A 17,594-nucleotide genomic window follows, 5' to 3' on the forward strand; every position below is an offset into this window, starting at 1 on the left:
AAGGGAAGGGAAGGGAAGGGAAGGGAAGGGAGAATTGAGTTTCTATTAGTTTATCTGGGCTGTGGATGTATGGTTTACTGATAGAGGAAAACATTGTTTGATTTCTGTTCATCATGGAGAGGAGATCAGTTTGGTAATCTGTCTTATCAAGGTAAGAGTTTTAGAGTCTGCAGGAGACTGATAAGCAACATGGTATAGGAAAAAAAAAAACTGGCTAGGGGCAGAAGAGGGCAAGGTTTGTTTGTTTTTTTCCTGGGCATTTCCTGCAGTGGTCTTGCCTTGCTAAGAGTAGTAAACAATCTGCTTGATTGCCTTAGTGCCTGCCCTAATTCTCTCCTTTCTGCCCTTGCTGGGAGAAGAATGCTCCCAGAGGACACAAGACACAAATCCACAGACACAGGTTTTAAAAGCAGCTAGTGGCTTTATATGCTTGTATATTCAGGAACATGCAATTAAATTACTTGAAGGTGCCTGTTTTTAAAAATATCTTCAGGCTGCTTCCACACTACTGATTCTTCCAGCTGAATTGCCTGACCAGTCACCCTCATCTTTCTGATGTATCTTAAAAGCATGCATGTGCAGAGATTACAAAAAAAACACCCCGAAATGCAGTCATGGCAACCCTAAAATATTTTAAGTTGAGCCCTCGAGATCAAGAGTCTTACTGACAGCCTCAGCCTTAGACTTTTCCAGTACTTCAGAGAGTCAGGAATAAAGGAAACATAAATGTCACAGTAAGTCAAGTTTTGAGGCAGTATTTATGACAAACTCCTGGATAACTTGAACCTACAGTTTTCAAGTAGTATTGTCTTTGGTTCGATTTATCTTAATAGCATCACAACAGAGGGCTGCTGGAAATATTTAACTGATGAAGTTGTGATAAATAGCAAAGAAACTTTTTTTTTTACTATTATTTTAGCAGCATTTTCATTTCTTTGACTTCAGGAATAAGCAGCTTACAGCTATAATGTTAAAGGAAATAGAAAACATATTTGATAATCAGAAACATATAACCAGTGTATGTCTGTATTGGTTCAGCAGTCTATACTTCTGGGAAATGTTTAAAATTATTAGGATCCACTGTGTCAGGGTTTTCAGAATTACCTAACTGGCAGTTCAACTTATTTGTTAAATGTAACAGAAACAAGGGGGTGTCATTCTATTTTCTGCAGCTGATATATATAGAGGTAATATAGAAGAAGTCTTTCCCCCTACAAGTGTAGTGTCCATCCAGGTGTGTCAGACACTGTTAATCCATCCTACATGCTCTCACTGACAATTTGTCTTGTTTTCATTCTTTTCATCTATTTTTCCTTGGCCTGAAAGAAGAGTAATTTTGAATTTGAAAGGCAAAATTTGTGGTTTTCTGTTTGCATGAGACCTTAAGTGAACTTCAGGGTGGATTCCAAGGACATGATAAGGGTGACATAAACCAATAGATTAGAGAGAGGGAGAGAGAGAGAGGCAGAAAGACAAACATATATATATGTGTGTTTTCTAATCTGCCCAGCTATTCAGTTCAATATTGACAGGTGAAAAGTTACCTGCCATGACTTTCTCCCCTCACTTCTAAACCTGAGAGCTGGGAAGCACCCATTTGTATTCCACATGTCTGTGCAGAAACGTGGCCTTTGAGATTGTCCTGTGCCAAACACAGTGGCTGGGCATGTTTGCCAGGCAGCAGCTGGCCACTCTCTGTGCCTGGAAATTCAGGAAAAAATGTTAGCAGCACAGCTCAGGAGAAAGCACCAGAGTGGGCAGCTCCCTTCAGCATTGAGTTATTTCAGTTCCCTTTCAAATGATGGGAATGTTTCCCACCCAAGCAGGCTGTGCCAGCACCAAGTGCTCCTGGCAAGTTCAACCTGGCCAAGCTCATTCGCTCTGTCGGGAACTCTCAACTGACAACTGACTTGTTGCCATTCAGTCCCACAAAGATCAATGCAGAGCGTCTTAGCAGGACCAGATTCCTCCTTCTGAAACACCTTTTAACTTCCAGGCAGTAACACATCTCAGGTCACACTCAGATGGCCTGAGCTTCTGTGGTTAACTAGGTCTAATGTCCTCCACTCAAGGTACTTTTAGGCATTACAGTTTCCTCTTGAGGGTTCAGGTCTTTCCAGTAAATCTAAAGCTTTTTAAAGCTGGAATTTAATACTGTGAAGTCTTGAGCTGCGAGAATCTATAGGTTACATCTTGGTTGGTTGTACATCTGTGTAACAGAGCACAGTAATTCTGCTGGGATCTGAAGGCATGGCTAATACTGGCTGCTGTTACCCTTTCTCAGCTCTAGGACTGAGCACTGCTGTCTACCAGGGTTTGCCAAACATAGTCACCCAGAGAAAATCAATGCTAAACAGTGTCTACATTCAACAACAACAACAGGATTGGAAGCAGAACGCCTCTCTGGAGACTTGGCTGTCATCCTTTAGCTTCTCATGAAGGTTTTAGGCTTACCTAAGAGTCTGTCTTTCAAGGTGTAGTGTAAGTAATTTCAAAGAAAGTGAGGGACTTTGCCCAGCTCTGAGATAGAGTGCCCCCAGCCATCTGCAATGGGACAGAAAGGTGGGAAGACAGAAAGGTGCATGGGAAACCTCTCCTGCCCTGTGCTTGTGGATATCTCTGCATTGCTTGACAGCAAAAAAGTTGCAGACTTTGCCTGAGACCTAGTGCAGTCCATCCTGAGATCCACAGGAGTCTCACTTTCTTCCTGCCCTTCACCCTGAGACACTTCTGTGCTGTTTTGTGATATTGACACTCAGCAGGGCAGAGGCACCTATGGAAATTTTGGCTGCTCTTTGCCTCTCTTTCTGGCTTTCAATGCCTGAGGCACCTCTTCTCCAAAAGAGTCTTATCATGGTGTCCTCTGTTGCACTCTGTTGGGTTTGCAATCTGTGGTGGCAAAACAAACTGCGGAGGGATGGGATGTATGTTTGTTTTGCACACATGGAAAGGGGTTTGAGTGAAAATACAATGGGATGAGACTCTGTTCCTTACAGAGGAGAGCTGGACCAACTCAGAGTGCAATGAAAATGCTACCCATGGCTCACAGACAGAACAATAGTGAATATAGTCAACCACCATCGACCAGGCACAGGGCAATCAATCTCTACCTTCTGTGACCCAAGCACTTTTCTGAGCTGCTTCCTCCCACCTTCTCGCTCTGACTCTCTCAGCACCTGCTGTATTAAAAATACAATTACACCCTTGAAAAGTGATGGATTTAGACCCTGTCACTCTGTTGATGACCTTTAGATTTAAAACTGGCTCCCAAGTGACCTCTGCTCCACAGGTCAGTAGTTAAGTCGCTCATTCTCTCCATCTCCTTTCATCGTGCAGCCTTCAAAGAACAAAAGTCAGATCTGCCTTGCTCATACTACTTTAGCCATGGTCACTGCATATCATTCCCCAGCAGGAAAGAAATGTGTGGGAATTGGTTAAATACTGGGAGATAAATTACTAAATAATTCACGAATCATACGCCTCTAAACATGAGTCCTTTCACCTCATGCTTGGATCAAGACACTAGGATGGATCTTAGTGTCCTAAAACAACCTGTTTTGCCATTTAATTTGGCATATCCTGTGAGTCTCCCTCTGTGATGCTCATTATACCCTCCTCCTCCCTGATTTAGACTAGGTACAACAAACAATGCTGCTGAGCACATGCCTCACCACAAATTCTTCCTCAGCATGGGCAATACTCCAGAAATAAGGCACCATGCCGATCTAGAATCATACTGTGCCTTGTCCAGTGCTAGGCACAGTGTATTCACATCAGAAGGGATCTGAATCCACTGAATCTCAGGCCAAAGCCCTGTCTGCAGACCTGCTCTTCCTCTAACCACGGGCTGGCCATCACTAGGATTCATGCACAAGACTACAGCATCCTTGCAAGATACAGTTGCAACCTATTCCTTTCCTTACTCAGCCCAAATATCCAAATTCAGTTACATTCCATAGCCACAAATGGAATACTGAGGAAGTGGATGTTATGGACAACACCCTGCACTCTTGTTCCTGGTGATGCATGGGTTACTTTTAGGGGCAGTGCACAATGACATTGCACCTCTCCTGCCATCAGTTCTCTTGGGCTCTGGGGTAGCTGAAGAGTGGCAGAACTTGTCTCTTAGTGCCCAGTCTCTGGAGGAAGTAATCCTCCTAATTTTAACTGAAATGTGAAGCTGTATTCTGTCACTGATCCTGTTAGAAATTCCAAGTGCAGGAATGTCTCATTGAGATTTCTGCATCACAAACTCATGGGAGGACATGTCACATACAGCTCTGCAGGAGTACCATGGGTTGGAGGGGGCCATGACTCTTTTAACTTTGCATCACTCCTTTTGTTACCAGGAGATACCAAAGATACTTCTAGAAAATACCACTTTACCTGGTCTTCCTTGAAATATTGACAGCCATATTCCACCAAAAAAAAAAAAATTACAAAGGGTAAAACAGTGCTATTCACAGAGCTCTATTTAGCACTGTTAGTCACAACTAGGGGACAGTGGGATCCTTAACACTAGGGACATTTTTGTCATTAATACTAAGGTTTTGCCACTGCAGAAACACATATGAGACATTTTTCAATCATCTCCAAATGACTTGGTACATCTCCACAGCACAGTTCCATTATTTGACAGCACTGTGTTAACACAGCTATGCCATGCCCACTTCCAGAGGAGGTATTGCCACATGATCGCCAGCATACAAACTTATTTGGCATTACCTACTGTAAAAGCAGAGGGTCCTCTCTAAAGTGGCATTGTCTTGCTTAGTATAAATACATACTGCACATCACATATAAATACATTTTGAACTTCACATTTGCCGATTTCATGACTTTTATACATAATCCCTTGAGAAGATACCTTTCTGAGGCACATTTTGTACAGAAATCCCTCTCTTGGTGTATCACAGAAGATTGTCAGGGATGTGAGACATTCAATCAGTCATAAAACTGGCCCTCTGTCCAAGAGATTTCCCGTCTCTTCTTTACAACTTCTGCATCTGCCATCTTAGTGTTCCTCTTCCTCTCCCAGCCTCATATTCAGCTGGGAATTAGGTTGTTCCCACCAGATGTTATCCAGAAAGAACAGCTTTACGTCCTAAACTGCCATCAAATTTGAATTAATTTTTATATCTGAACCTGGACTCCTGTTTGAATCTGTAGGTTGTGCCTGTCTGAACAAGTCAGATAACAATAGACTCAGAGTACAAATGAATTCTTTAGAGTGACTTATGCTTTTTAAAATGGACTTGATTATAATCTTTTGAATTGTGAATATTTGGAGGACATAAATAACAGTGTTGCACAATGAAATTTTAGTTATCTGTCTTTTTCAAAATCTTCTTAGCATGTAGATTGAAATGTAATTCAACCAAAAAGGGTAGGAAATAGTAATAAACAAAGAATTCTTGTCATTCTTCATTGTCTGATAATGTCATTTCTACCACCAAGACTCTTGCATAAGAGACAGTACAAACATCCTCTACTGGAAATCACACTTTAATGCTTTTGGGGTCTTCTAGCGAGTGGCATGGAAATGTAAAACAAAAGTTTAGAGAAATTTAGAAAAGACAAAGAATAGTTAATTAAATAATTTATTTGGAATATATTAGAAGTTAAATAACATCATATAGCACAGAATGGTATCAGTTACACTGTATGTGTTCATGATCATACAGATAAATCCCCAAAACACAAAGAAGAAACAACCAAAAAAAAAGTCTTTGGTAGATAGATTAGTGAGATACTTGCTGAGTGTGAGAGCAGGGAGCTTCTAAATTGAAAGGAGATCAAAGAAAGCACTGATATGAACCAAAGCAATAACAAGAAGGGAATTTTTTTTTAGCACAGAAAATACAACAAGCGTGTTACATTACAAAACTGCCAGTTTTTCTTTCCCTTCCTTTGGATGACAGCTTCTCACAAGATGTTTTGCCTTGCCTTGGTGACTGTGTGTTTCTTGAGACAGCAAATGACTGATAGACCAAACAGTACCACCACACCTCGCCAATAAGTGCCCTGATTTACTTGGACTAATCTCTTCTATTGTAACTCCAGTGAGCCAGCAGAAAGCTGGGAGGAGGACTTGGCTCATTACCTCTGAGGTGCTGCTGTGCACAGGAGGCTGTGGCTCCATTTAATCCCATTAAAGTGGGCAGAGGTGGCGAGAAACAAGCCACACGAAGGATGTACTCTCAGTGCCTTTTCACTCAGCTGCCCTCAGTGCAGTCCTGACAGCTCACAAACACAGGGATAAGCAAACCGACTATTAGCAGTGTTCAAAACCAAAATCAAATCAACAGAAATCCTTTCAGTTTTTTTTTTTCCTTTTCTTTTTGGTCAAACTCTGTCCACTGGCATGCCTGTGCCTTCCAACACCAGTCCTGGACGGGGTGGGCTGTGTCCTTGGTCTTTGTCAATTCTCAGGACAGCCCAATATACCCGTAGCAGGAGCCAGCCCTGGCTTCTTTGGCGCATCTGATGCTTGGTGAGGCTTTGAAAGGCAGCTCAGCTTCAGGTGCCAAATCCCCTCATGCAGAAGGGCTGCACATATTACGTGCACAAACCCTATCTCTGCTTTCTGAAGGCACCTCATTGTCTCATGAACAAACAGAAACAGCCCAGGGACGTGCCTTGGCCTAAGGAAGCTCCATTTCTTCACCAGTCCTGAACAATTGTCTTTTCTAAGCCTTGACATGTACCTTGGTCCACATGGAAATCCAAAGGACTTGTCAGCGGGATCTGACCAGCGGGATCTACTTCAAGCCTGTGTCATTTCTTTCTGCTGCTCTGGGCTGCTCTGTACCTCACACGAGCAGCCCAGGCCTTTTATGGCACAGGTTATAACTTGATCAGGAAATTAAATTTTTTTTTAGGCAACAACATGAAACCACTTTCATGAAACCTCTTTCAACCTGCTTATCACCCAAACACAAACGAGCATGATGGCTGGGGTTTCTCCCTATAGGGAAATTACTTGCTGAATGAAATGAAAACCATTTACACCAATTTCTTTGTCCTTGCTCCATCAGCCCATTTGGGATAGTATCCAGCTACAGCTACAGCTGTAGCTATAGCTACCTCAGCTACAGCAGGTGAAATCAAGGAGTTTAAAGGCAGTCAGCTGGGTATGGAAAGACATTTATCCACCAACCTCTTTTTGATGGGCTTTTAAGGCATCTGGAGCATAGCTGACTATCATCCTTCACATGCACACTGGCACTGCTACAAAGGAGGTATACTCTGCCTATTGAACCCACTGAAACTCATCTACGACTGTCTTCTTTAAGTTTAAATTGGCACTTTGCTTTAACCTAACATTTAATTTTATTTAATACATTTTGTCCTGACACTAGGGATCCCTCCAGTCTGACGGAGAAAGATGTAGCTAGGTTCAAGGACTAGGACTTGCATTCTCAAAAAAAAGAATCAAGCTGGAAATAAGATTCACAAGCTCAAGAGTGACTGCAATTAGCCCCTGGAACAACTGGTGGAGGACTGTGTCAAATATCACATCTCTCAAAATCTTTCACTACCAAGGCCAGATGTCTGTCTTGGACAAATTTTGTGGTGCAGTCATCATTCTTCATCTCAGTAGTGTTTCCTTGAATTAGCACGGGAGAATAATCTCTTTCCGTGTCAGAAACACTGAATGAGTTTCTACAGCCTGATTTATGGAGGAGATCTGGGTAGAAGGCTCCTCTGTCTTGGAGAGGACTCAGTGAGACAGCAGTGAGTCCTTCCAATTTCCCAGGGACTGCAAGTTCTCCCTCTGGACCTCCAGGTTTTTGGATTACCAAGGATTTCCTTCCTATTAAATAAAAATGCATACCAAATAAAATAGTAATAAATATGAATAAATATTCACAATACATAGAGGAGCAAAAGGAGAGGGACTATCAAGACTAGCACCAAGACTGCACATCTCATTGCTTGCTAGGGAGATGATGTCTCTGACCAACACTCTACTATATTGCTGCTCATGCCAGGACAGGAGACACCACAGTTTTCAATTAGTGTCAGCTCCTCCATGCTTTGCAAGTGTGGGGCTTGCTGGAAGAACTCCAGGATGCTGCTCCGAGCTGCCACTGCTGTCTGCTGCAGGCCTGGCTCCCCCAGGACCTTGACAAGGAAGTTGATGTATCTCATGGCTAAACGGAGGGTCTCATTCTTGCTCAGTTTTTTGTCTGGTGGGTGGGTGGGAATGAGTTTCCGCAGTTTGGCAAAGGCGCTGTTGACATTCTGCTGCCTCCACCTCTCCCTGGTGTTGGTGAAGATCTTCCTTGTCATGCTTAAGGTGCTGCAAAGCAAAGGAGATGGTGAGTGAATTCTAGATAACCCTGGCTACTAGGCTGCTACTCTGGGGGCTCTGTAGCCTCTGGGCCAGTGGCAACCCCGCAGTGGTGGTTCTAGGCTTCTAATTTTTGCCCTCTGTGGTTGATGCCCTTGTCCCACATGTCCTGCACAGATTTGCTCTAATCACTGAAATCATGTCCCCATTTACAGCCATGATTATAAGCGTTGCAGCTGCAACTAGATGCCAGTAAAAACTTCCTAAAGGAGTTAAAGGAGTTTAATTTCCTCATACAACCATTTGGTGCTTCTACAAGCCCAACTTCTTCAGGCTCTTGAGAGTTTTCCTGCAACAGAATTCCCAACAACCAATCCATTTGTGATCCCATCAGGCTCCATGAGAGCCACACTGATGCTTTTGATGAGGAAAGGCAGGTAGACCCAGTGCAGAACACATCCATGCCTTCCCAGCCTCTTTTCACAACTTCCTGGGGTCTGCTCCCAGCCGGCCCAGGCTTGGTGACTGAAACTAAGCCAGGTGGACCTTCATTGTGGGCCTTCAATGAGCAGATAGCCAACACTGCAGGCATGTGTGACTGTGGTTATTTCAAGAGCCTTCTCCAGGGAAACAACAGCCTGGTTCTCTGCCCAGCCCACACTGGCTGCTCATGGCTGGTGGCAGAGACTCTTCAGGTCTGATTCATTCAGGATTCTGCGTTAGCCCCGAGATGCCAAGACTAAGCCACAAGTGCCATGAGTGCATGAGGAAAAGTGTGATTCCTAGAAAACACACTGGCATTCCACCCAAAACGTCTGCCTAGATGTTACCTGCCCACCCTGCCCAACAGAGCCAAGCAAAGGGAACCCAGTCACCAGAGTAGACCTGGCAACAGAGCAGTACTGAGCAAGAGATGCACAGGGATTTTAAATGCCATTTACCAGAAAGATGCTCAAAAGATCTTTGGGTTGCCCTAACTCTTCTCCCACCACCAGTGAAAAGTGTCTTCCCTTCTCTCCCACAGCCCTGGAGGAGACACTCACTCCTCCATTTCTGAAGTAGCTCTTTGTGCCAATGGCACACAGACAGTTGAAGCAGGGAAAAACTATTCACAGCCAAGAGACTAAAGGACAAATGTTTCCACTTACCCTCTTATGCATGTGAAAACACCAGCTTTTTATACTCATTGGCAAACTCCTTATAGCAGTCCCATGGGGGAGTGGGGAGCAGAGGGAATAGCACCCTTCACCCCTGGGAAGAGGTAATTTCAGAATGACAGCCCAGCTGGGATCCAGTTTCCATTTGAAGCAGCCTCACATCATGCAAGACACTTGGGGTTCACCAATATACAGAGCAATAGTCCCAGTGAACAGAGAAAAACACAAATGTGACTCAGGTTAATTGGGATGCCCTGTGAGGGAGCCAAGGCAAGGGAGTTCCTGCCCAGCTCCTTCAAGTTCCAGTCCAGCACTGATTATCCACTGCCAGGGAAACACATTTGCAGCACTATAAATCATGTCGCAGCTGTGGTCAGAGATCTCCAGTCAGAGATGCCGCCAGCACAGGCACACCCTTGTACTCTGTATATGGCTCACACCATCCCAGCCTCACAGGCTCCTCTCAGCCATGGCCTTTATACTGCTGACACATTTCTATTTTGGTAGAAGTCTGAAATTACTGTCATGCCTTTAGGGGATGAGCAAATTGTCTCAGCAAAATGTCCTTGCTTCAGGAGAGGCTCATTTAAAAAATAAACCCTCATATTTCAGGTTGCTGAGAGTTTTTCTTATGTTTTTTAGACTTACATTAAGACCCACTGCTTGATCCAAATGGGGATTGTATCTCTCCCTCTCTCTCTCTTTATTTTTTTTTTTTTTTAAGTATCATTCTCCTACTCCATGTATCGCTTTTGGTTTGGGCTGCGGGAACAAATCTGCTTGGTGCTTTGCACCCACCTGAAACATGCTGGATGTACCTTTGTGGCAAGAACACTGCCACATCAGTGGTACAGATTTTAAACATTGTCTTCCAGTGCTCCTCTGTAATGCAATGTGTTGGCTGCCCAAGGCAAAACTTTTGCCTTCACAGATTTATTCTTCCAAACAGCTGCTCGGATTTATGTGAAATTCAGAGTGCCACCTGCTTCTCTCTCTTTCTTCTGTTTTGGTGTTTGTGTTGTTGTTTGGGTTTTTTCTTTCTTTTTTTTTTTTTTTTTGTTGTTGTTGTGTTTTTTGAAGACATATTTATCTGTGTACAAAGGCAGCTATTTTTTATAACATAGGGAAAGTTATTTGGGCTTCTGGATTGCATTTTGCCACGCCTTTTGGTCTCTGCAATGTAATTCTGGTATGTGGGTCAGCGTTTGCTGGATACCTGATTACATCTCAATTATAAATACCAACAGAACAGAATGTCTACTCCTCCTCTTTCTCCTGCTGCACACAGTCCCCAGCACAGCTCTCCAGGAAAGCAGGTGAACATCCAGCCCTGGTTCTGTGACCATGCCATCTTGTCCTGTTGGTGGAATTATCGGTGAAAAAATAAACGCAGCCTACTCCTTCACGCCATGGTGTCTTTGTCTCTCTTCTCTTGCCTCTGGAAAGGACAATACTACGCTTGTGGTTACAAGCCTTGTCAGCAAACAGATGCCTTTGTGAGATCAGCTCCTGCTTTGCACTTCAAAAACGTGTGTTTTTGTTTCTGACATTTTTTCAAGATCGGCAAACAACAGCTCCTTCCCTCTCCTAGTGCCTCCTCTTGCACTAATAGCTCTATGGGCAACTTTGTTTTAGCTGTAATCCACCTCCATACATCTCTCCTCCTCAAATTCCTCTCCTTTTTACCTTCACTGGTGTGGGTTTCCTGTTGTTATGCTTGGAGTTTCAGCTAGAAACAAGGAGAAAAATTATCCTGGTCCAGTCCTGCAGTAACTATAATGTTTCAGCACAGCTTCTCTTCTCTATCGGTCACCTACGCATCCTTTGAGTTCTCTGTAACCACAGCACCTTCCAGTTAAAATACAGCCAGTTACTGACATGGGATCTGATTTCCATTTCTTTTGTCTCATTCTCTTCCTTCTGTTCCTTCCTTCTTTCCAACCCTCCCCACCAAGCTTGTCTGTCGATGTGATATTACTTGCAGTTTCAGGTCTTTGGTAATTTTGCGCATCTGAGCAACGTATTCTCTAGCTTTCTCTGATGCACTATGTAAAACACTTACCATCCAATGGCTGTGTGCAGCTTACATCCCTGTCATACATTATCTTGTTTTAAAGAAAAAACACTGTGCTTTGAATTTTTTCCCTTTTATCACTGTGAAAGAAAGGTGTTGAGCGGGGGAGGGGGGGGAGGAGATGGCCAGAATGAGCCACACACACAAAAGGGCTAGTTGAATAGCTGTACATTCCAGGCTAATGACTCTGGGGAGACCGGAGAGAGAGAGGGAAGGGAGGGGATGGCAGCTTCTGTCAAGGAGGTGCTTGGTTTTTTGGGAGTTGTTTTGCCTTTTTTGGCTTTTTTGAGAGGCGCTCGGGGTGGGGCTGAAGGGGTTCAGCTCGACTTTTCCCCTCCGAGAACTCGGGGGGGGTGTGCGTGTGGTGAGGAGGGCTCAGAGTTCATCTTCTCGCCCGGGTGGCTGGTTTCTCCTAGCCCCCCAACAGAGGTCACGTTTCGCATCTGAGTCCTCACACTCTGTTCTGCCCCACTGCCCGGATTTTGCCTCAAATTCATCGAAAAAGCCAGTGCGGAGGAGCCTTTGGGGGGAAGGGCCGCCCTTCCCCTCCTCTTTCTCCCGTGACGGCAGCAGCGGCACTCTTTCACGAGGAAGGGAATCCACAGCCAGAGCCACCCTTTGCCACTGTGAGTCCACATGAGAAGCCATCCCTTCCGTTCCCTCCCTCGCCGTGCCTTGGACCCCCTTGGCCCCTTCCCCCGCCTTTGGGCCACGCGGCCCCCAGAGCCCGACACTGCCCCCTGCCGGACATCGGGGGCAGCCGCAGCCCCGCCCCTCCGGAGCCCAGCGGCGCCCCCTGCTGGCCGAGAGAGGGCACCGCAGCCCCGCCTCCCGAGGCGGCAGCGCCCCCTGCTGGGATTGTTATAACCGCCGGAAGGACTGGGTTGTGCTCGCTGGGCGTTTGGTTTCGGGATTGTGGATTGAGGGGTTTTGTTGTGTTACCTAGAGGTATATATCTGTTCTTTAGTAAAGAGCTGATATTTTTCTTTTCCACACCTTTCGACTCGATTTCGAAGTTGTAATTGCTCAGAGGGAGGAGCTTGGGTTTTTTTCCCATGCCCCGCCCTCCTGGCTGAATTTCTGTCTCCCTAAACTGAGGCGATCCCGCTGGTCCGTTTTAATTCTGTGCAGAAATCAGCTGTTTGTACATATAATGGGCAGATTTATTGCATTAACTTGCAGGCTTGGATTCTGTACTTTATTCTCACCTTCTCTAACCACAGAGGAACAGCCCCACATTTAGCTGACAATTAAAAACCCAGGAAGGCAGCAGCTTAAATTCAAGAGGATTAATCCTGCTTTTAGGAATGTAAATCTGGAAGTTTACACCGTTTCCACTGGGGGAATTACTTTGAAGGACAAAATTTTGCACTGAGGGCAGGATTTAACTCAGATCAAGAAGACACATCCAGAAGTAGTAGGTAAATGCAGCTTCATGAGCTGAGATCCACATCTGCAGTGTGTAAAGAGAATTCTGCAAAGGAACAATTCCAGCCCAGCAGTGAATCTGCTCCACCAACCAGAAGGAGAAAAAAACAAAGGGAAAACAAGCCACCACCCACCAAACAGATAAATGAAGCTCTTTCCACCCGCTGCCTACCCATTTGAAAAATATAAAAATGGGTTGTGGGCGGAGTGCTGGCTGTGTTTAATGCAGCCGCGATTGTCGCCAGACAAAAGACTAAACCACAGAAAGATGAAGATCTCTCCCGAAGTAGCAGTTCTCACAGCCTTTCTAACGCAAAAGCCTTTCAGGCAATTCAGGCAGCAGCAGAGCAGCTCAGGCACAAAGCACATCTCTGCTAGACATTCCCCAGCAAACGGCCCCGAGCCAGCGGTTAATTGTCTGAGAGCTGGCAGGGGACTCACCAGGAGCCCAGCACTCAGTCATAATTAGCAGGATGCTATTAACTAAAGATCTTGGACAAGAAAGTTCCTCCCTCAAGTTATACTTTTGACCTCGGTGAAGTTAAATTCCTGTTGAAGCTGGCCACTGGAGACCTGCTTCTGCAAATCTTAATCAGACAGCAGATGCCAGCTGCCAGCAAGGATTGGAGTGCTTCTAGTAAACCTGCAGTGCCACACCATTACTCCTCAGGGGAAACCCAGTGCCTGCTAAAATTGGTTATTTAACACATTGCATTGGATTTTGTAAAGTCCCCTCAGCCCTTAAGTAAATGGCAACAGAGGAGCAGATGGTGTCTGTTTCCAGTATCAGGCAGGTGCTGGTGAGCCTGATCTGCCTCAGGGAGGAAGGATTCCCCACCTATCACCCCTTGCCACTGTGCTTTTTTTCACTTTGCATCCGTGTGATGTGTACAATAGGAGAAAGAGGGAGCTCAGTTTCCCTTTTCAGTTTCATGAAAGCCTCCAAGCATGGAACTCAGCTTCATGCAGCGGGCAAGACTGAGCATGGGTGTCACAAGGCAGAACATTGCCTATCCCTAATATGTGACTTTATTTTTTTCCAGTTCCCTAGGAGAATAAGCTCATTCTTTGCAGCTTAACCATGCTCTGTTTGCTGGGTGGTCACTTGGACTGCAAGGACTTTCTTCGGGTTGGGAGGGGAAGGAAGAGGAGAGGGGACAATGCACCCCAGCTTGATGGATTGCAAGAGGAGCAGCACACCTCTAGGTACAGGCTCCCCCTTCCCAGCTTTCCTCAGCTCACTCTCTCCATTGCTGCCTTCCTGTATCTTGGCACTGTACCCTCCCTGAAGTGCCTCCCACCTGAAACCCCACAGGTGCACTGATGGACGAGGACACAGAGAGAGATCACAGCGGGGAGAGTGAACACTGGGCTGGCAATCAGGGATTTGAACTTCTGTCCACGTTTCTGTGGTTCCCTTGCCTCAGGCAAATTCCTTTCTTTTTTTTTTTTTTAACTCCCCATGCACCTCCTTGTCCTTCCTGCTTGTAATTAGTTTTCCTGCTTATAAATAGTTTGCCTCATCTGCAAGGTTTGTGCAAGGCATTTTGGAGCGTGTTAGAGCAGATACCAGTACACAGTGGCCCATTCTTGCTTGGCACTGGCAGGTGCTGTCTTTGTGTGATGAAGGAGAAGAGCCTCTCTCAGCTCTCCTGGTGCAATTCCTAATACTAGTAGAAACTTTATTTTATTTCAAATAAGATGTGGGAAGAGAAGCCACTTCAGGAGTAAAAAAGGGCTCCTTTTGCTGCCTCATGCCTCTGTTGGGACTGTTACCTGACAATCATGCCATGGTACAAAGTGCAGCAGAGCAGCAAAAGCTCTATAAAAACCAGTCCATGCTGACACAGTGATTTACCTTTTTTAGAGTCTGTAAGTCTGTGCTTCTGGGAGCCCTCCTGTCTAAGGGCAGCATTTACAGAAACTCTCACGGCCACACTGTGCTCTCACTGAACCTTTAGAAGAAGGAAATCACTGCAGTCTTCAAAAACAGGTGTGTGAAGGTCTCAAGATTAAGTCAGACCTCATGTTTGGGGTTACTGTGCTGCATGTGATATCAGTTTCAAAAGGCAGGTCTTTTGCCTGACCTCGTGCTGTCCCCAGGGTTGTTCAGCTTTGTAATCCAGTTGCCCTCCTGCAACTGGAGGGTGCAGGTCTTCAGCAGAGGAGAAAAGCTTACTGATTTCTGAGAAATCAGCCTAAGTCTGCAGACTTCACAGCCTGCACACTGTGGCATCCTGTCCTCTAAGCCTGCCTTGGGAAAGGAAGATCTGTAGAACAATGGACTGCACCCAGCAGCATTTGGGAGAGCACAAGATATGTGGCCAAGAAGTTAGCAATAGTGATGAAGATATAACTCAAGGAAAGGTTTACTCTGCACATAGAAGTGGGGGGTTTTTGTTGTTGTTCTTTTTTGTGTGGCTCCCTTTTAGTCAATGCTCTATATGGTCTTTTACAGAAAGAAAGGTAAATTACACCACAGCTCTGCACAAAACAAAGAACCCACTCATGGGCTGCAACAGCTTTTACTGAGTGGAAGTCTAGTGCATTGGCTTGGGCATGACAGCTTGATAAGCTGAGAAAGGAGCACTCTGCTAGGAGGTTTAGCCTTTGTTTGCTAAACTTGCACTTGTGTTATTTTCTGTTCAAAATAATCTGAGAGTCTTGGAAAAGTGCTGATGTTCCCTTCCCCAGTAAGGCCCTCTTGTGTCATGGTCTGAATGGCAGTTCCAGTGGGTTTCCTTTAAAAACATTCTCTGACAAAATTAACCACCCAAATACTACACACAGACACTCTCCCTGTGCTTCAGGGTAAACACAGAGAATAAAAACAGTTTGGTTCTCTTCCAGGAGTTCTTTAGGACTCTTTTTCTTTTTTTCTAGACCAGATATTTCCACACAGATATTTCTCCCACCTCACTGCGTCATCACTCATCCCTGCACACTTCTCTCTGCACCTGCCACTGCAAGGCAGTAACGCAGCTGTGAATGGCAGGAGCACATCCATTTATCTTCCCTGCATATGTAGGGAAGTCCAGATTCTCATTCCTGGAAGGAGGATGTGAGGGAGGAGGGGGAACCAGATGCTGCATGTCTTACAGCTCGGCAAAGACCAGTTTGCAGCAGCTCATGCTGTTAGAGGAGTTGTCAGGAGCAGAGAGGGGAAAATCCAGGGCTGTAAGGGACGTTTGCGTCGGGGAGAAGACAGATCTTTTATTACAAAGCGAGATTTCCTTTTGCATTTTATCCAGGCTGGTGGCAAATCTCTCTGTGACTTCAGCCAAAGCAGGACTGAAGGTCTGAGAGAATCAGCAGCATGCAGTGCCCTGTCTTCCTGCCAAAGCTGAAACTAGACTTCTGACCACCCAAATGTCTGCACTGCTTAAGACTAGAGGTCACCATAAGCACAGACAAACGCAGCAACCGTGGGAACATGTAGCTTCCAAAAGTGAGATATAGATTACTGCAAGACAAGGACCACAATCCTTTTTCCCCTAAACATCATCCCAGTAACCTCTGTGGGGCTACACCTGATAGAAACAGCAGCACAAAGATCATCCCTTTAGTCTCAACCACCTGCATTCAGCCCCCAAGCTTCCTACCTGGCATGATGGCTCTATGAGAATTTTTTCTTGAATTATCTGCTCATTTCACAACTACTTTAATGATTTATGTAAACAGGCAGTAAAAACAAGCTGTATTTATTTTAAGGAGGTTGGGTTTTTTTTGGTTGGCTGGTTGGTTGAGCTTGGATTTTTTTTGTTGTTTATTTGTTTGGTGTTTTTTTGTTTGGTTAATGGATAAAGATTCTGAAAATGAAATACTGTCCTGTAGTGTTATAAGGAAACCAGGAAGGATACAGACAGCTACTTCAGGGGGGGAAGAAAAAAGTGTGTTTTACTGTTTATTAACTTTCTCAGGCAAATGAAGTTTTATGCAGGTGGCTACCCCTGGAAATATAAACATCTTTTAGATTGGCAGTTTCAAAAGTCTTTTTACAAATCTGAGAGTTACTAATATTTAGCAGTAGAAGTGAAATTAATAAAATTGCTAAGCTTTTCCTCCTAAGTGAACTGTTGATCAAAGGAAAATTCAAATGTCTGTGTATTTTACAGACACATCAGCTGTAAACAGATGACCAGTAAAATATGGGAATATTTTTAAATATGTAGGGATTGGAAATTTGAAACTGTTTCTTTACACCATTACCTGTTGACACTGCTAGTGAATTTCCACAGTCTAGTGAATAAGCATGTAGCATAAGACCAATCAATACATTATTATCTGTACTTTTGCAAGTAATTTGTTTTAAATATCAAACACCGTAGGAGAATTCTGTGAAATTTTAGTTCTAAACTCAGGGAGTCTATGATGCTTTGTCTAATTATTTTGCACCAGTGCATTAACACTGATTTACAGCTCTTTGCAGTGCTATAAGTGATTTTGCCTACAGTGTACAATGTAAGAAAATATAGGAATAGTAAGAACAGCGATTTTAAAATCACATTAGTTTCCTGCACATCTAATCATCATCATTTCTTTCAAAAGCAGTAAAACCAATCAATATTTTCTTCTGGTGAGGTCTGATTCACTGAATCTTTGTGGATACTAAGAATTTGAAAAGTCTAGGCACAGACTA

General features: G+C 44.4%; 1 protein-coding gene across 1 annotated transcript; it reads right to left on the bottom strand.

Moving 5' to 3' along the window:
• Positions 1-7,941: 7,941 nt before the first annotated feature.
• TAL2 (TAL bHLH transcription factor 2) lies at positions 7,942-9,839 on the bottom strand. The gene is made up of 2 exons (XM_017823600.1): positions 9,445-9,839; positions 7,942-8,305 (listed from the first exon to the last, which is right to left on the bottom strand). Exon 2 carries the CDS (start codon positions 8,293-8,295, stop codon positions 7,942-7,944), a length of 354 nt encoding a protein of 117 aa, XP_017679089.1. The 5' UTR covers positions 8,296-8,305; positions 9,445-9,839.
• Between the last annotated feature and the right edge of the window lie 7,755 nt (positions 9,840-17,594).

The sequence above is a fragment of the Lepidothrix coronata genome, unplaced genomic scaffold, assembly GCF_001604755.1.
Source record: "Lepidothrix coronata isolate B3197 unplaced genomic scaffold, Lepidothrix_coronata-1.0 Scaffold104, whole genome shotgun sequence".
NCBI lineage: Eukaryota > Metazoa > Chordata > Aves > Passeriformes > Pipridae > Lepidothrix > Lepidothrix coronata.